This window comes from Delphinapterus leucas, chromosome 16 (assembly GCF_059928025.1).
Source record: "Delphinapterus leucas isolate spDelLeu-1000000601 "Yukka" chromosome 16, BTC_Dleu_Yukka2, whole genome shotgun sequence".
Taxonomy (NCBI): domain Eukaryota; kingdom Metazoa; phylum Chordata; class Mammalia; order Artiodactyla; family Monodontidae; genus Delphinapterus; species Delphinapterus leucas.
The window spans coordinates 11,444,057-11,464,119 of NC_143144.1; the positions used below are offsets into that span (position 1 = coordinate 11,444,057).

Sequence of the window (20,063 nt, forward strand, 5' to 3'; positions counted from 1 at the left end):
TGACCCAATTTCGTTCCTTTCTTTGGCTGAGTAACATTCCATTGTATGTATGTATCACATCTTCTTTATCTATTCATCTGTTGATATACATTTAGGTTGCTCAACAGATGAATGGATAAAGAAGATGTGGTACATATATACAATGGAATATTACTCAGCCATAAAAAGGAACAAAATTGGGTCATTTGTAGTGATATGGATGAACCTAGAGTCTGTCACAGGGTGAAGTAAGTCAGAAAGAGAAAAACAAATATTGTATATCACATATATGGAATCTAGAAAAATGGTACTGATGAACCTATTTTCAGGGCAGGAAGAGAGACGCAGACGTAGAGAACGGACTTGTGGACACAGGTGGGGAAGGGGCGGGTGGGACGAACTGAGAGAATAACACTGACATAGAGAGAGTAACATTGACATATATACACTACCATGTGTGAAATAGCTAGCTAGTGGGAAGCTGCTGTATAGCACAGGGAGCTCAGCTCAGTGTTCTGTGGTGACCTAGGGGGTGGGATCTGGGTGGGGGGTGGGGAGGGAGGCTTAAGAGGGAGGGGATATACGTATAAACTAACACAATGCCGTAAATCAATTATACTCCAATAAAAAAAGAATCATTTATAAATGTTACTTTGCAGTATGAGATAATAAATGTTGGTGAGGATGTGGAGAAATTGGGACCCTCATACATTGTTGGTGGGAATGTAAAATGGTGGAACCACTTTGGAAAACAGTTAAGTTTCTCAAAACGTTAAACATGGAGTTACCAGATGACCCAGAAATTCTATTCCTAGGTATATAACCTAGAGAAAAATATATGTCCATACAAGAACTTGTACACAAATTCATGGCAGGATTATTCTTAGTAGCCAAAGGTGGAAACAACCCAAATGCCCATCAACTGATAAATGGATACACAAAATGTAACAATGGAATATTATCCAGTCCTAAAAAGGACTGAAGTACAGACACATGATGTGGCATAAATGAACCTTGAAAACATTATGCAATGAAAGAAGCCAGTCACAAAAGGCCACATATATGATTTCATTTACGTGAGCTGCTCCAGATCAGACAAATCTATAGAGACAGACAGTAGATTAGTGAATGTCGGGGGTGGGGGAGTGGTGGGAATCAGGAGTGGCTTCTAATGGGGTTTCTTTGAGGATGATGAAAACGTTCTAAAATTTAGTGATGGTTGCACAACTCTGAATATACTAAACCACCGCTGAATTGTACAAATTAAATGGATAATTGTATGGAATGTGAGTTATATGTCAATAAGGATGTTAAACTATGAGAACCAAAGGCTAGGCTTCTGAAGAGAAAAGCACACTATAGTTGCTACTGGATTTGTGATTTTTCTTTGTGGCAGTTTTATTCCTTGCTTAAGTGCTTTTCCTCAGGGGAGAAACAAGATGTAGGTGTTTTAATGGGAAATTTGAAATCTGTGGCTTTCCTAATTGTCAAAAGATAAAGATGTAAGTTTGCACAAAGGGACAGTCCATATTTATCATGAAGTTTTTGTCATTCCTGTGAACCACGAGGGGCTGCCAACAGAGGCAGACAGTCTGCATGCCCTAAAAGCCCTGCCTGGTCAGGAGCTCCTATACTAGGGGATGAGTGTGTTCTGGTTAAAATCCGGCCATCCATTCTCTGGGAATTTTCTAGGCTCCTTTAAATCTGGTTAAATTATGTCATAGTTTGGTGTGATTCACTCAGCAAATGTTCCCTGAGCTCCTGGTCTGTGCCAGGCTCTTTGTCCTGGACAAGGACGAGGGAATTTTTAGGATAAAAGTCTGACTTCGATGAGATCTGGGTAGCACGAGCAGCCATGAAGGCCACTGGGAACAGGAACCTGACCTCCAAACAAGCACCTCCTCGGCCTCAGGGCTGCCTCTCTGGTATGCCTCTGCCATAGTGAGGAATCACTCTGTCTGGTGGATATGTGGGTCTCTCTCCCAAGGCTGGCCCTTTTCCCCTCTCCCTGATCTCCACCTGCTCCCCAGTCCCCAGTCCCTAACATTTACCCCACAGAGGACAACAAGACTAACTCTCGGGGTAAGAAAGCAGATGCCTTATCTAAAAACTGACCTCATAGGTATTTTTGACACATGTAAACCAAATTCAACCTTTTGAGACAGCAGTGCTTCTACGCCGATTAGGGGACAATTAACTGACCAGGCACATAATAAGAACACCTGGTAAACTTGAAGTAGCTATATACGATCCAACCCTTTATTCCCATATTGAGATAAGACAAAATTCTGTTGGTATAACAAATTTTATCCAATATCACTGAAACCTATTATTTTACAACCATAAATCTTCGTGTAGTCAGCCCTTTCTTCTCTGCTCCCTCCATTCCCAGCCACTTCGCTTGAAATGAGAGCCTTCATTTGATTTGGCCATTTCTCATCACCTGACTGGGCTACTTAGGAGTGTTGGGAAGGTGATTTATTCCTCTGTGGCAATGTCCTCAGTCTCATATCAAAGCAATACTTCTTGGAAAAAGTGAGAAGTTGGTAAGTGGCAGAACTACCTAATTTCTGCTACCTCTGGCCTATGGCTATTGCAGTAAATCTTGCTCAGACTTTTATTAAATAAAAGCTAGGCTTTAGCTTTCAGACGGCAGAAGTATGCTGTGGTGTAAGACACAAAAGCACATCACCAGCCCACAGCATGAAAATTCTGAGCAAGGAATCAGGGAAGTACAATTTCCAAGGGAGAGCTAGGAAGCGGGACAAATGGAAAATAACTGAAGGAGATTAAATTTTTCGTTCTTAGATTATTCTTGAAGACAGAAAGAAATAATTTAGTCCTTACTTCAGGAGTGAGAATGTTGAGTCTGTAGAGATTAAATGTCTGGCCAACAGTCATGCCATAGCCTGGTCTGAATATTCTGGGTAGCAGGAGGTTGATATTGTCTATTAAAAATCACAGGATTCCACCTGAATGGCTACTGTGATATCAGGTTCAACTTCTGCTTTCCTATTGTTTCTCCTGTTCCCAGACCACATAAGTTAAGTTTCTTGTTGGTTGTTGAAATAGAGTCCTCTACTGTCCATCCCTAGTATGAAAGAGAGTTATTTCATTGAACATGAAGATCCAATAAAATAATGTTTCAATACATGGGGCTGATGTCAAGATGCTGTTTGCAGTCTTCTGCCAGCTGCTTTGGGTTTTCTTAGATTTGCCCTAAGATAAAACTGTTTCCCTGGAAAAATGAAGGAAACTTAATACTTCTTAGGTCCCTACATGGTTGGTGACCAGCACATCTTTATTCTCATTGACTCTGAAGATGTTGATTTTGTCTCAGTCTTACAATTTTTGTGAATTCTAGTATATTTCACTGGCCTAAAGTTCCCTTGCTTGTCGGCTGATTAGACACAGACAGCAACCACGCCCCAGCTTGCTAACACTGAGGAGGGAACAGTCCTAACAAAATCTGCAGTTACGAACTTGCAGTGTCAGAAACTAGAGCAATGATACAGATGGTTACAAAGCACATGAAAGGATGCTCAACATCACTAATTATTAGAGAAATGCAAATCAAAACTACAATGAGGTATCACCTCACACTGGTCAGAATGGCCCTCATAAAAAAATCTACAAACAATAAATGCTGGAGAGGGTGTGGAGAAAAGGGAACCCTGCTACGCTGATGGTGGGAACGTAAACTGGTAGAGCCACTATGGAGAACAGTATAGAGGTTCCTTAAAAAACTAAAAATATAGCTACCACATAATCCTGCAATTCCACTCCTGGGCATACATCTGGAGAAAACTATAAATCTAAAAGATACATGCACCCCAATGTTCATTGTAGCACTATTTACAATAGCCAGGACCTGGAAGCAACCTAAATGTCCATCAACAGATGAATGGATAAAGATGTGCTACATATATACAAGGGAATATTACTCAGCCACGAAAAAGGACAAAATAATGCCACTTGCAGCAACACAGATGAAACTAAAGATTATCATACTAAATGAAGTCAGACAAAGACAGATATATGATATCACTTATGGGGAATCTACAAAAGGCTACAAATGAACTTATCTACAAAATAGAAGTAGACTTACAGCTATAGAAAATAAGGGACTTCCCTGGCAGTCCAGTGGTTATTAGGACTTCACCTTCAATATAGGGGTTGTGGGTTCAATCCCTGGTTGGGGAGCTAAGATCCCACATGCCTCGCAGCCAAAACACCAAAATATAAAACAGAAGCAATATTGTAACAAATTCAATAAAGACTTTAAAAATGGTCCATCAAAAAAATCTTAAACAAAAAGGGAACTTATGATTATGGGGTGGTTAACAGTGGGAGAGAGATAAATTGGAAGATCAGGATTGACAAACACATACACTACTATATATAAAATAGATACCTAATAAGGGCCTACTGTATAGCACAGGGAACTCTACTCAATACTCTAACGGCTTATATGGGAGAAGAATCTACAAAAGTGGATACATGTATAACAGATTCATTCTGCTGTACAATACAACATTGTAAATCAACTATACCAATAAAAATTATATAAAAAAGAGTGATGACAGAGGGGACAGGAGACAGCTGTGGGCCCCCATAGGCTGGACTAGGCATAAGCTAAGGAGGAGGAGCCAACACTAGACTATAACACAGACTATCAACTGTTTACCTCCCCAAAACAGACGCCTATCCTTACGGGATTTAGAGCAACTTAAACTCTTTACAAAGCTAGTATGAGTGTTATTAGAAATACTTTGGAAGATGTTTTAACTTCATAAGCAACGGCCAAACCATACACTTTGTGCAGTTCTACTCCTTGATATCCAAGATAAGACATCTTCACAAAGAAGTTTAAGGACTGTTTGGCTTAGTTATCTATTGTGCCTTAAAAAAAAATAGTCACCCCAAACTGTGGTAGCTTATATTAATCATTTCTCATAGTTGTGGTGGAGCAGGTATTTGGAAGTGGCTCAGCTGGGTGGCTCTGGTGCAGTCTTTCATGAGGTTTTGGTTAGATGTGGACTAGGGCTAGAGGATCAGCTTCCAAGGAGGCTCATTCACACAGCTCTTGGCTGGGGGGCCTCAGTCCTTCTCCACAGGGCTGCTTCAGCACCCTTATTGCGGCATAACAGCAAGCTTCTCCAGAGCAAATGATCCAAGGCAGAAGCCGTGCTGTCTTTTATAACCTAGTGCCAGTAACACCATCATGTTCACCATGTTCTATTGTCACACAGCCATTTTGATTCCAAGTAGGACACTACACAAGGTTGTTGTATACAGGAAGGAGCTTTTTTTACTAAGCACTCCAAGCTAGAAACAACTTTACACCTCAAAGTGACCTGGAAGTTGCTCCATGAAGATGAATGGTCTTAATCTTATTTAACCAGGCATACTTTCATAGCTCCCCCACTGGGGACAGAGGAGATCCACGGAGGTTGGCTAACAGTGTTAGTTACCAGAGTTCTTTGAGTAGGACATTCACCTTGAGAAGTCAGGATAATTCATTCTTCTCCTGTTTTTTCTACTAATCTTAAGACCTACTAAACTGTGAAATTACTTGCCGGTTCTGGAGCAAAACAAAGCCTCTTCTGATCAAGCTGCTCCCAGTTGATCAATTCATGATCAGATACTTTTTTAGGCATTAGTTTTCCAAGTGTAATGCTTGGAATAGAAAGATCAGGATCACCTGAGGAATGGTGATAAATGCAAGTTCATAAGCCTCAGCCCAGACCTACTTAATCAAAGTCTGGGGGTGGGGGCAGTAACTGTTTCCATCAGCCCTCCTTTGGTCCTGATGCACACGAAAGTTGGAGAACCAATGGTCTAGAACAGCGGTCCCCAACCTTTTTTGGCACCAGGAACCGGTTTCATGGAAGACAATTTTTCCACAGACGGGGGTGGTGGAGGGGTGGTTCAGATGGTAACGCCAGCAGTGGGGAGCGACGGGGGAGCGACGGGGGAGCGGCAGATGAAGCTTCATTCGCTTGCCCACTGCTCATCTCCTGCTGTGAGGCCCAGTTCCTAACAGGCCGAGGACCGGTACGGGTCCATGGCCCAGGGGTTGGGGGCCCCTGAGCTAGAAGATTCTTGACTAGCTCTAGGCTAGTTCTACCTAAGTTTGATCAACTTTGTGGAAGAGTTTTGTTCGACACCCTCATAAACCTGTAAAAGATCTGCTAAGCCTGAGATACTAAGTTCTTGTAGATTCTGCTTGAGTTGTCAACCAACTATGAAATTCTACTGAAATATTCTCTTCAGAAGATAGGAGGGCTGCAGAAGAAAAAATTACCCCAAGCTGGAAAGAGGTGATGCTAACAGTAGATGAGCTAGTGTAAAGAAATTACTTTTTACCTTTCAAATGAGAAGCTGAGCACAGGCTAGCAGTGCAATCTGGTTTTATTAACACATTTGGTCTGAGTAGCTCATCTCTGTTTCCTGATGGCCAGGTAGGACACTAACAAGGCTCCAATGATTAAGGTTCCAGAAAGGCCAGCCACCCACAGAGCTTGGGAGTCTACAGGAGACCCTGTAGGATGGAAAGGTAGATTAATGCATGCTGAAAATCAAGTGATTCTACATCCCAATAAAGACTGCCAGTCTTGAGCTACAGGAAAAAAAGCTAGACAATTCCTTCTGAGGTTCACATTGACCAAATCAGTAAGGGAAGCAGGGGTGAGCAAGTAGCTTTGGTTTGACCAATGGTTCAGATACGGGACCTCCCGGGGGTCTCCTTCCACTCACTTGAGTATTTATGGAGCTTTTCTGAAGAGTCCTGAGTGGCTTGGAGTAAAATCATGGGACCCTGGCTAGAAATGCTAGCAGTGCTGTTCTGAAAATGCATGTCAGAGCTTCTTCTTCCTGTCGGAGAGATGAGTTAGGGATTTGTTAGTACATGTGGTGTGAGTGGTTAAGGAGTCTAAAATAGTGCCAGATCGCTTGGTATGGATAGTTCTGCTCCGTGGGCCTCAAGAAAAACCTCAATGTGTTCAATACAAAGTCTCAGACTTGCTCATTTGTATTAACACTTCCAGAGAAATGATGACTTTGGACTATCCCCAAACTGTCATTCTTCTTACGTAGAGATGCTTAAACAGTTGTACCTTAGTACTGAGACCCTATGATATAAAGGTACCTGGTAAGACACTAATAGCAGAGCTCTGTTTGAATCCTATTTCTACTGCCAGTTGTAGATCTTTGAACTTTTCATAGTTTTTATAGACATATATGTATACCAGTGTATGTATCATTGCAGTTGGATGTTGAATATTTCATCTATTAGATGATAGTTATGAAAAATACTATGAGGTGGTTTTTTTTGCCATAAGGGACTTAAAGCTTCAGGGGTCATGAATCCCAATTGATTCAGGAGCCAGGTAAGATTTGTGGGATCAGGTGGAGTATACAACTGTATGAGCATTGGGCCTGATCATTAGAGCACATAACTCTAAGTCTGCAATCCTATTCCACGTGTAAGCCTTCAGGCCTTGTTGCCAGACCTGCCTTCAAGCAAGTATAGAGGTCTACATTTATATCTGGATAGACCAGAAATGTTTTATTAGATTATAGGCTGTGAACCCATTTGACTCCTGGCTAAGTCAAAATGTATATGGAGAAAAGCTAAAGCTGAGAGTTTTCAGAATTTATAGCTTATATTTAGAAGGCCTGGAATTCTAGGAAACTAGCTGTATTTCTGTTCTACTGCATCGTGAAAGTACTTAAGGAAGCTTCGTTAATAAGATGAATCTTTGGTTTGACTCATTTGCCACAGGCTAAAGAAGGTTTGATCTGAAATACAAATGAAATACAAATACACTGAAATCTGTCCTCTGGTGTAGACAGCTTGGAAACTTACGTCTGGCAGGACAGGTGGTCACACAGGATGGTGTCCCAGCAGGCTGGCAGACCGATGCACTGCAGTGCAGATACACCTGGGAGCCAAAAGAATTGGGATCGTGGTACAACACATCATGATAAGTCTTCAAACCTGCTTTGTCTCCCCCAGGAAGAAATCAAGAAGTTTCAGAAAATCCTGAAAAACCAAGCTGACATCACAGAATCACTAAAATACTCGATTCTAGTTGACATGTCACACATGCCATTCGCATCCCTTGATTGCTCCAAAGCGCTACCAACAACCAATGTTTAAGGGCCACTTCGGCTGAAGAGTGAGACAGTGTGAAAACACTTGAGCTGGGGGGTTTAGAGCCCTGCTGAAGAACACAGAAGGTGGCATCATACCGGTCCCTTGAGTGCCTGCTTTGCCACCGAGTCCACGAAACTGAAGGTGGAAATGCTGAAGCGCTGGTAGTGAGAAGGAAACGGCAGGTCCAAGGCTCTCTGGACAGGGATCAGTTTGGTCTGATAGTTGTCTCCAGTGTAGGGGCATCTAAGCAAGGATATCTGGCAGTCAAGATGGGCTCCGTGGAGGGTGTTTAAACACAGGTGCAGGAAAAGGCCACTTACCCATTTACCAGCATGGGCCACTGGGGCTGGAGCAGGGCGTTTGTGCTGGGTGTGGCCCAACACTGGTGTAGGCGCAGCTCTAGACTGGGGTCTGTTCTGTGTTGGATGGAGACTTCCACGTAGATGGGATCCCGAAGCAACTTCACCACTGGGTAGTCACTAGCAGTGTAGTAGGAGCTATAGTGTTTGTCTGCAAGAGGCCAGAACAAATTGAAGTAGTAAAAAGCTTGGAACCTCTGGTGGCTTGAGATAGACCATCACCCACATAAACACCTCTGGCACATATCTTGTTACCAAGGTAGGGTCTTGACGCCCAGAGGAGTGACAAGACTTGGTCTAGAGGCCAGATTCTCCATGAAAGAGGGTCTTACCTTTGGCAATCTGAAGTTCCAGAGTGAGGTGTCCAGGCTGGGTCTCAGGAAGGGGTGGCGGGACAGTAAACACCTGGACATTCACTGGAAGAGCATTGCTGCTTACAGAGTAGCTACAGCTGATTCGAAGCCTGCAGAATAATAAGATTTTAGCTACTATCTTGGGTAGGTGGACCATGTCACCTCTTTAAGGTTTGAGGAACCGTTAAGTGATAGGTGTTAGAACAAGTTTATAAACGTGTTGTGTGATTCTGGCCTTGTGAGAGCTATCATTGGGGAGACTGATATGTCAGCAAGATCAGTGTTTGAGAGTTTGATATAAAAACCATACAAGAAACAGATATAGTCAACAGATGAATGGATAAAGATGTGGTAGATACAATGGAACACTACTCAGCCATAAAAAAGAATGAAATGATGCCAGTTGCAGCAACATGGATGGACCCACAGATGGTCATACTAAGTGAAATCAGACACAAAGACAAATATCATATGATATCACTTACATGTGGAATCTAAAATAGGACACAAATGAACTTATCTATGAAACAGAGACAGACTCACAGACAGAACAGACTTGTGGTTGCCAAGGGGGAGAGGGCATGGGGGAGGGATGGATTGGGAGTTTGGGATTAGCAGATGCTAACTATTATATAGAGACTGGATAAATAAGGTCCTACTGTACAGCACAGGGAACTATATTCCATATCCTGTAGCAAACCATAATGGAAAATATGAAAAATATATATAACCAAATCACTTTGCTGTACAGCAGAAATTAAAACATTGTAAATCAACTATACTTCAATTAAGAAATAGATATGGTACTATGAGAAAAACGTACCTTCTGAGGAGGGGGTAGTCAGGGAAGATGTTGCAGGGGATTTGATAAAAGTTACAGAGATAGATGAGAGTAAAGTATGGAGGCAAGAAGTCTGAGGGCCACTGAATACTCTAGAAGCACAGTCTGGGGTTAGGGAATAGTGAGGGAAGGACTGAGAAAGGTTAGGCTGGAGAAGTAGTAGCAGTTCCATGCAGGGCCCTGCAAGCTATGCTCATGACATTAAGCTTCAGCTCTAGGAAGACCAAGAGAAAGCTTTAAGTATGCTGAGGTTTTAAAGGGATTCATTTTGCTACAGCTTAAACAGTGGGGGTAGAAGGAAGAGACCAGAGTGAGAAACAAAAGACCCGGTGAAATGAATTAGAAGTCAGGTAAGTTTGAGGCTTAGATCAAGTTGGTGGCAGTAATGCAGGGCTACTGGATCAAATAATGGTCAGTGAGATTGGACAAGCAAGGCAGTTGAGATTCTCCTGTCATGAGGAGATGGTCATTTCTGGATTCATGTTTACTCTAGAACTCCTGCTTTATGTGAGAAGGGAAGTCAGGCATCCTGGTCAAGCAAGGCCAGGTTAACTAAGACCCTTACCTGAAGATACTGTCTCGGGTGATAGAACCATGGCTCCAAGTTCTCACATCCCGAGTTGCAACCAGCTCGTTTTCATATACTGCCTGGGTTCCAGTGATCTACAAGGGCAGGTAAAGAAGTCTTGTCACTCCTGCAAGCCAGATGCTGCTTCACTCATAACTTGCTTTGGTTCAGTGCTCAGCAAGGCTGCCCTATCATAGGTTGCATTTTTCACAACATGAGTGGAGGCAAGAGCAGGTGGCATTGACTAGCTGGCAACTTATCACTTCACCTTACTTTCAGGACAAAGGGACAGGAAGAGGCTTATGAGTACTCAGATGAGGCAGCCAGAAATACTACCGATCTCAGCTGACCTCCCTGCTCGTTTCCCAGGGCAATGCAGTGGGAAGACCCTGTTACTGGTTCTTCTACAGTGTGGTAAGGGGTGCTAGCCCCTCGCTGGAGTGCAGGTGGGATGACTTAGCCGAGTGCCCTGGGGAGGTTTCGGCTTTCTCAGTGATGAAGCCCTCTCTGTCCTAGAGACCAGCCTACACACCAAGCAGTAGTCACGGCTAAGCTATTCCAGTTCTCCCCCCATCACTAGGGCATTCCTACCCAACTTCAAGTCAGGAACAGAGCCCAAGGTCAGCTCTTCTCACCCATTTTGTAGTACCACAGGCAGTAAACGGAAACTGGAACAGGACAAAGGTGTGTGTTGCCATCACAGGTTTACATTCACTGTCATTCCTGAAGGCCAAGTGCACAGAATTCAGCAGCAGTGGGGGTGAGGTCACATTCCGAGACACAGCGATGGAGAAGTGGCCATCCTGGGTACAGCGTGCGGTCACTGAAACACCAGACCAACTGTGCTGAAGGCAGGTCATCTCACTTGTTACTGAGCCAGCCAGACAAGAGTCTAATTATTTAGTTTAGTTCTTTTAAATTCCCCGCCCTCCTCTCCCCCGCCTCCTAGAAAAGCTGCATTCCCAGCTAGTGACCATGATGCAGGTTCAGCCATCCAGAGCTTCATCAAGGCTCTGGATGGCCACTTGGGTTTGAATCTTGCCTCCACCAGTTACTGTGTGGCCTCAAGCAGAGTATTTAACCTCCTTGCATCAACTTCATCTGTAGGATGGGGATAGCCGTACCTGCTTTGTTTTACTGATCAGCTAGAATTCAGAGCATAGAATTGAGTGTGGCATCTAGGTATTTAATGAGGGTCTCTCTTTTTTTTTATGGGAAAAACTTGGAGCATGGTTTGGGACAAATAATCATCTTTTGAAATAAAGCTCTCTAGACAGTCAGCCACCAGTGGCTATTTCTTGGGAATTGGTTAAGTTTCTGTCAATTAGCATCTTGCACACAGACTTAGCTTCTTGAGTTCATTGAGAGTTACTTGCTTTACATTGGATTCTAGGAGAACAGACAATGGAAGGTTGTAGAAAGCTCTGTCACTTACGGTCAAGTGTTCTAGGAGGTGTTGCTTATACATCAACCTCTGGTCATCTTTAGTATTTGCCTTCTGGATGGGGGTGGGGGAGAAAACCCTCCTCTGGGTTTAGTTAGTGGTAATTGCAGGCACTTTTCTTCAGCTGATTTCAAAGATATAGTGACTCACCTGTGTTTCCGTAGTAACAGGAATTGGCCTCTTCAGAATCGTAGCAGCAGCCTAGTTGCTTACAGTCTCCTTGAGTGATGGGTGAAGGAGCACATGGCAGTCTGTCCCACACTGGGATAGAGTCGCAAAGGCCAGCATTTGGGATGTCTAGGGCTAGATTTTGCAGAGAAGAGCAACACTAAGTAACAAAGTTTGGTCTTTAAGAAGAGGCCATTTCATTATAAAGCATTAACATTCAATTCCCATAGATATCTATGTGATTGAAAGAGATATGTACATAATAGAGATTATAACTGAGTTAGAAAATTAACTATTAGATCACCTTATAGGAGTCCCCTGAAAGGAGTCCTCTTTGGAAGAAGAAATACCAATAAGATTGGAAGAAGCAGTGAGACTCAACTTTTATTCAAGTAAAGAATTCTTATGGTTCTGATGAACCTAGGGGCAGGACAGGAATAAAGATGCAGACGTAGGGAATGGACTATGAGGACACGGGGAGGGGGAAGGGTAAGCTGGGATGAAGTGAGGGTAGTGCTGACATATATACACTACCAAATGTAAAATAGATAGCTAGTGGGAAGCAGCCGCATCACACAGGGAGATCAGCTCCGTGCTTTGTGACCACCTAGAGGGGTGGGATAGGGAGGGTGGGAGGGAGATGCAAGAGGGAGGAGATATGGGGATATGTATAGCTGATTCACTTTGTTACAAAGCAGAAACTAACACACCATTGTAAAGCAATTATACTCCAATAAAGATGTTAAAAATAAAGAATTCTTAATTTTTTTTTTTTTTTTTTTTTTTTGTGGTACGCGGGCCTCTCACTGTTGTGGCCTCTACCGTTGCGGAGCACAGGCTCCAGATGCGCAGGCTCAGCGGCCATGGCTCATGGGCCCAGCCACTCTGCAGCATGTGGGATCCTCCCGGACCGGGTCACGAACCCATGTCCCCTGCATCGGCAGGCGGACTCTCAACCACTGCACCACCAGGGAAGCCCCTTAATTCTGTTCTTTAAAAGGCACTTCTCAATCTTAGTGTACTTCAAATTACCATCATTTTGAAATGCAGTTCTGATTCAGTAGGTGGGGAGTGGGGCCTATGATTTTATTTTATCATGATTTACCTATTTTATCAGTATTATCAGTAATACCTATTTTATCAGTATTACCCCAGTGGCTATAGCCTAACAAGGCAGGTGTGAAGAATTACAAGTTCGACTCTTATGACTGAGGTAGTAGGGCTCTCAGGTGGCAAGGCAAGATTTGCTGGAGTTGAGTTGGTGTCATACTTCCTATTAATTACCCAGTTAAGTAATCGAGTAGCGTCCCTAGCTGAAGAGGCTAAGCCCTATTCTCGGCGCAGTCTGCTTCTTGAAGGCATTTGCCGAGTCTCCTTGATAACTTCAGCTTCCTTCCCTACCCTTCAAGGCGGGGGGAGCTCTAGTCCTGGGATAACTCTTGGTTGAATCCCAGCTCTACCACCTACCAGTGACGGGCACTTGGTAAGCTCCCTGCTGGGGGCCATCAATAGGGCTCACAGCGCTGGGCTGGGATTATAGGTGACACGTGCAGCACCACCCACAGTGCCTGGGCCCCAAGTCATCGCTCAGGTGGTGGTTAGCCTAAGGTCTCCTGTGGAGAGGAGAGTTAGAAGATAGTCCTCCACGGGTGCCTCGGGGCACTGCACACAGCAGGTAGAAGATGCCTGAGGGCATCTTCCAGGCAGCTCCATACCACCCAGAACCTGGAATTTTCCAGCCCTTACCTGGGAGATCCACAGGACACCTGAACAGCTTTGTCTCTGTGACCGTCCTGCGTCCACCCGCATCTGCTCCTTCAACTCCAACCGGCATGATGTAGTGGGAGTCCTGGAGAGACAGGCCCCGGGAGTCAGCCTGGATGGTGGCACAGGTGTCTCAGCGTTCCTGAGGGCTGGGTCGTACTCACCCACTCAGTGACATAGCAGCCGCTGTAGGACACGTCCACCACCAGGGAGCTGCCAGGGCCCTCGCTGACCCAGGTCCCACACTCAGAGTCATTCTGCAGCCTGTGCGGCAGCCCGCGATTATCTGGGGGCGGGGAAGGGGGGAAAGCACAGATGGTCGGTCACCACCGTCACCAGTGCTGGGAAAGGACTGCCAGCTTTGCCTTAGACCCCAGGGATAGCTGCCAAGAAAAGAGGAACAAAAGGGGAATCAGATTCAGAAGCAAAGCTACATTTTAAAAGATTCGTTCTATAGAGAGAAGCGATAGAGTTTAGCAAAGGGGGGAAGCATTAGGACAGGAAGCAGAGGGCAGTTCTAGGCAGTAGAGGAGACACGCCATTGCCTGGCTCAGCCTTCAAACCTACCCCAAGCTATTAGTGCAGGAGGGGTTGCTGTCTCCTGGCTGAGGTTTATGGTGAACTGAAAGCTCCTTAGCCCACAGCGGAGTCCACCGGGATAACCTGGTGCCTTGGGCTCATGCTGACCACTCAGAGCAACAGACAGCGGGAACCAGAGCCAGAGGGATTGCAGCAGCCACATAGCAGCGTCACCAGGAGCCTGACCGACCGCACTTCCTGTCCTGCACTTCCTCTCCCAAGAACCCGCGCTCCCCATGCCCTTTATATACAGAGGGAAAGCTCGTTTCAGGTGCACATCTATGTAGCATGCAGGTGGCACTCCTTTGGAAAGGGTGATTCCTCCAGCTTCATTCACTTTAGGCCACAGTCTGCAGCTGCAGTGCTTTAAACATCGAAATCAGGTGGTCTTCAGAGCCCAGAAACAACGTGGTGCCTTTTAGCTGAGAGAGGCTGTCCCCCGGTTGCTCAGTGTAGCACTTAATTTACTAGCTTATTGACCTTCCTTTAGAAGCTTGCATATCTGGGTGTAAATCCTAGCTCTGCCACTTATGAGCTGTATGAACTGGGTAAGTTACTACCTCTCAGAATCTCAGTATTCTCATCTGTAAACTGGGAATATCTCCCGGCAGCTGTGTTCTTTTGATTGTATTTAGCCTAATATTTATGATAGGAACAATTTTCCCAAGTTGACTAAGAATCTTTGTCAGAGCACTGAGAACGTGTAACCAGGTATCTATAATTCTCTTCAACTAATAAAAGCGAATAAGCATGTGTCTTCCCCGGGGAAATTGCACAACTCATTTAACCATGTGGTGACAAACAACACTGAGGAAATGCTGGACTCTGCCCTCGGGGATGGGATGTGGCTTTCCAACACCTCTGTCTGGTTTGGGTTTGGCCACTAGCCCATCACATCCCATTTACTTACTTATAGGACTTACCACATTGGATTTTAATGGCCTCTTATTTACTCAGTGTCCCTACTAGAAGCACTTGAGGGCAGGGACCGATGTTTTTTCATTGCATCCTGAAAGCCTTAGACAGTGTGTCCTCAGTGTTTACTGGGGAAACAATGAATCAATGAATGTGCTTTCATTAGTGGCCATGTCCTAAGGCTAACCCCCTTGAAAATGTGGTTTCCCAACCTCACTGGTACAGATTCATTTCCTTTGTGATGAGCTCAAACTCATAATATTTAGGTGTTTTTTCTTCAAGTCATTATACATGTGAATAAGTATAAGAATGAAGAGGAATATAACAAACTAGTGAATAAAACAAAAAAGAAACAGACTCACAGATATAGAGAACAAACGAGTGGTTACCAGTGGGGAGGGGGAAGGAGGGAGGGGCAAGATAGGGGTAGGGGGAAAAAGGTTATTTTGAGATTATATGAAATCATCTGTGTGAAACTTTTGAAAACTGTAAAGCACTACAGAATTTCAAGAATCTTTCATTCAATTAAAAAAAAGGATGAGGGTTGGACTTGTGTGTGATGTCTCAGGAGCTGAATGGCCAGTCTCCCCACCGGACTTATGAATGTTGCTCCCTAAAGTATTGAAAAATCAAGGAAAGTTTACCTATTTTGCTAAAACTTGGAGGCAGTATAGAATATGGTTATATGGATTTTGGCAATGGATGAATCTGGGTATAAATTCTGAGTCATTACTTACTAGCTCAGTGATCTCTGTCAATGAGTTACAATTTTTACATCTTGAAAATGGGGATAATAACACCTACCTCACAGGGGAGGTATTATTATAACGAACAGGTTTGTGTTCGATTAAATTATGTATGGATAGTGCTTATTATACAAACCTTGCTGCATAACCGTGACTTGTTAAATTGTCACTAACATTAACAAGACAAGTCTATGTGCTTGGGAAATAAAGGTGAGATGGGAGGTGAAAAGAAAGCAAGTGCCAAGCAATGGCCTCCTTTGCTCAGTGCCGAGTCTGAAGAGCAGCCTGTACTTCTGGGGTTGCATTCCCTTGTGAGGTCATGTGTTTATACAGCTGAGAAACAAACATAAAAGTCTGGAACTATGTTGTGATATCTGGAAGTCCACCCAGGCTCACACCAGTCACGCTGATGTAGAGGGTCAAGGGTGAATCCCAAGATACACCAGCAGGGCTGAGATGAGGTGAGTTCACACTCACTTCTGCACTAAATCCTCTGAGGACATCTTTATTCAACGACACGACTCGGTTTCGGGAGAGAAAGTGCACTGATAATGTGCGGTCCACCTCAAGGAGCCCCGATTATCTCAAAAGTAACTCTCTGCCCTTTGAATCTGGAAGGGCAAAGGCTGCTCTTAGTATTCTCTTATATTAAAACCATCTGCTCGTTTAAAAACAATTCTAGTGGGGGACTTCCATGGTGGTCCAGTGGTTAAGAATCGGTCTTGCAATGCAGGGGAAGCCGGTTCAATTCCTTGTCAGGGGAATAAGATGCCACATGCCGCAGGGCAACTAAGCCCGTGTGCCACAACTACTGAGCCCTCACGCCACAACTACAGAGCTCACGTGCTCTGGAGCATGCGTGCCACAACTAGAGAGAAGCCCATGCACCACAACGAAGAGCCTGTGTGCCACAATGAAAGATCCCGGGTGCCGCAACGAAGATCCGATGCAGCCAAAAATAAATAAATAAATATTAAGGAAAAAAAAAAAGTAAAAAGTAATAATTTTAGTGGGATTACAGGTAGAATACAAATCACATAAATTGTAGACTTATCAAAAGCGCTGTCATCACTGCCGTGTTCATTTGACTCACGTTTTATAGGCATATTTAAGGATACACTTTGTGTCACCTACCAAAGGACTATATTATAACCCTGGCTTTCCAGGGTCCCCAGCTTGTAGACAGCAGATTGTGGGACTTCTCAGTCTCCATAAACATGTGAGCAAATTCCTCATAATAAATATATATCTATACACCTCTATCCCCTACTTGTTCTGTTTCTCTGGAGAACCCTGACTCACACACTGCTCATTCCTTATTCACTGGACTGGCCCCCGAGTGTCCCCGAGACATGGGAGGGCAAGGAGAGCCTGTGCTACTGGGGAAAGGCAAAGTCTGATTTCTGAAAACCTTGCTCACTCTGGGCATACCTTCTTTGAGTTACATTTGAATGTTTCGATTTAAACTAAAGAATAAGGGTATAGCTATGCCAGGTTTACTAATGCTCCCTTTATTGGAAATGGGCACACATGGCGATTTCTTTAGAGACTGGCTGCGTTTTGATAGATACCAGGGTTGTTACTGCTTTCTGGCCGTTGGACACATGTTCCTTCAGACCTGGTGTGGACAGCGGTTCCCTTGCTGTGACTGGAGTGTGCCCTCCTGACTGGAAGGCGGGGTATCACATAAACAAAGCCGCAGGAAACTCTCATCAAGTGTGAAAAAGCAATAATCAAAAGTACCCCTCAAATATGGAGGACCGATTAGACCATTGTGGTGCTAATCAGTAATTAGGGGGCACCCAGCTGTTCTCGGTGAGTGGTGGAAATAGGACACTTCTCTTCTGAAGGAAGACGTCTGACACTGTACTGCAAGTACTTACATGGCTTTCCTTCTCAGCAAGCAAGAACAAAGTGCGAGCCTGAGTCAGCTGTGAGGTGATGAGTCCTAGCCCCAGGTCTTCTCTCGTTGTCCTCCTTCCCGCCTGGGCCAGGCAACCCTCTGCCCTGGCTGCCCAGCCCCGACTTGCTCTCATTTTGTCTGCCTCTCCTGCTGTCACCACGACCACCGCCAGTAGGGGAAACGATCCTTCCTTCTTCCTCAGGCAGGAGGGGCCCCAGCTGAATGGGCTTTTGGACTTTGAGAGGAATGGCAAGGTACTGGCTACCTCTCTCTTGAAGTGGAAGAGTAGTTAAGTAAGTAGTTAGGTGGTTAAGAAAGAGGTAGTAAACTGCTAAAGAAAGAAAAAGAACTAAAATTAAGGACTTTGGGGTGGGCATTTACAGGTACAGCTGGTGTGAGATTTCTGGCCTGTACAGTGTCTACTGACATGCATGCCCCCCTTCTGAATTAGGCTCAAAGGGATGCCAGTCGTATTGGATGGGAGTCCACACTAATTACCCCATTTTAACTTGATTACCTCCATAAACACCCCATTTCCAAATAAGGTCACATCTGGTTAGGGGGTTCCCAGAGAAAGAGAACCAGGAACGGCTTTCTTGAAATGAGAAGCCCTTTTGGCCTAAGCCCTTTTGTGTTCTAAGCCTGGCCGCAATGCCTGACCTTGAACAGGTCTCAGTAATCAAAGATTTTAAGGAACAAAGGAATGCAGGAACAGAGAAAAGGCAGTCAAACCAGAGTGCAATGATTGAAGCAGAGGCCTAGTTCCTCCTCAAGGGATATACATAACAATCTGACACTTGTCTTTGAGTTCTGCAGAAACTAAGGCCCCCAACCAGGTGGAGGACGGAATGGTGATGTCGACCCTCCTGACTTCAATCAACTGAAGTTTGGACTCTGTCAACCTCTGCCTCAATTTTATGCTGAGTTCTCCTCTGCTCAATCCCCTTCATGAATATGCATGTGCCCTTAGCTTAACTTCCCCAGTTTGGCTCTTCAGGGAGACACTGCTTTGGGAAGGATGCCTGGTGTTCTCTATTGCTGCAAGTAATAATAAATCGTTCCTTCTCTCAATCTCTGGCTTGGCTGTGTCTTTTGGTTCAACATCCACCAAGAGGCGAACACAGTCACATTCACTGGGCTAGGACTTCAATGTATCTTTAGGCACAATTCAACTCAAAACACCTTGCAAACCATGTAAAACTGCATCAGCCAAATTAATCTTTGTTTGGGGCTTTTTTCTTTTTTTTTTTTTAAATGACATGAGAACTCAATGTACGCGAATGCCTCTGTTTCTTTACTTTTATAATTTTTCTTTCCTTGTTAAAAGTCCTTTTAAACATTCCAATCTTGCTTTGGCTAAACTAAAGGGATTTTTAAATTCCTTTTTGTTTAGATGAAAAGGATTGGTAATGCATACAATGGCTGAGTTGACTGGTACTAATGGCTGTTTCAGTTCAGAGCAGGGCAAACCAGGTGAGCCAGGACAGTTGAAGGATAGACTTCCATTGCCTTATGCTTGATAACTATTCTAGCACAATTGCTCTCAGCTGACTGGAGGTGATTGGGTAATTAACTTATCAAGTTCGTTGTGCCTGATGGTATCTTATATACTCATAGATCTTATATTCTACCCCAACTTGACTGTAATCAGGACACAGCCTTGCTTTTCTAGCCATGTGCCTTTACATACACGGTTTCCTCTTCATGGGACGCCCACAGCCTCATCTCTATTTGAGCAGTCCGTAACTGTCACGTAGGGCGAAGAGTCTCCAAAGCCTTGTCCCTGGACCAGCCGCATCAGCATCACCTGGGGACTTATGAGAGCTGTCCGTCAATTTGGCGGCCTCACTCCTGATCTAGTGAATCAGAAACTCTGGGTGGGCGACCCATCATGGTTAAGCCTTCCAGGTGATTCTGACACACACTGAGGCTTGAGAACCATCACCTTAAGGTAGAACCTCCAAGTCCTCTTCTCCATGAAGCATTTCCTGATCATCCAGCCGGAGGGAATTCCTTCTTAGTTCGGAAAACCAACACTCTTTATTTGTATTCCTCTTGTGACAACAGCAATTCAGGACTCTACTTTCCCTTCCTGGATTGAATGTCCTTGAAGCATGTGTCTTACTCATCCATATTACTTACCCAAGTGCTCAAACCATATTTTTGAGATGAATGAACTCTGATCTTATAAGTGGTCTGCATCCATGCTTTAGAAGGAGTTAGTTTTGCAAGACCTGCTTCCTATTTGCCACCAGCCTGTGTTTTTGTGCTAACTCAGCATGT

The 20,063-nt window shown here is 44.3% G+C and overlaps 1 protein-coding gene across 1 annotated transcript; it reads right to left on the reverse strand.

Annotated features, from left to right (window-relative positions):
• Positions 1-6,136: 6,136 nt before the first annotated feature.
• Positions 6,137-14,594, reverse strand: ZP4 (zona pellucida glycoprotein 4). The gene is made up of 12 exons (XM_089897472.1): positions 14,205-14,594; positions 13,802-13,923; positions 13,620-13,722; positions 11,856-12,002; positions 10,897-11,084; positions 10,259-10,356; positions 8,832-8,962; positions 8,461-8,650; positions 8,236-8,383; positions 7,850-7,925; positions 6,739-6,855; positions 6,137-6,523 (listed from the first exon to the last, which is right to left on the reverse strand). Exons 1-12 carry the CDS (start codon positions 14,452-14,454, stop codon positions 6,420-6,422), a joined length of 1,674 nt encoding a protein of 557 aa, XP_089753598.1. The 5' UTR covers positions 14,455-14,594; the 3' UTR covers positions 6,137-6,419.
• Between the last annotated feature and the right edge of the window lie 5,469 nt (positions 14,595-20,063).

Bases quoted from the DNA above. Each gene is read 5' to 3' on its own strand.
- ZP4 (XM_089897472.1), bottom strand. From the start codon at position 14,454: ATGGGGAGCGCGGGTTCTTGGGAGAGGAAGTGCAGGACAGGAAGTGCG. The intron at 13,723-13,801 runs GTGAGTACGACC...CTGTCTCTCCAG, and splicing joins GCTGCTATGTCACTGAGTGG to GACTCCCACTACATCATGCC. The intron at 11,085-11,855 runs GTGAGTCACTAT...CTGGTGTTTCAG, and splicing joins CTGTTACTACGGAAACACAG to TGACCGCACGCTGTACCCAG.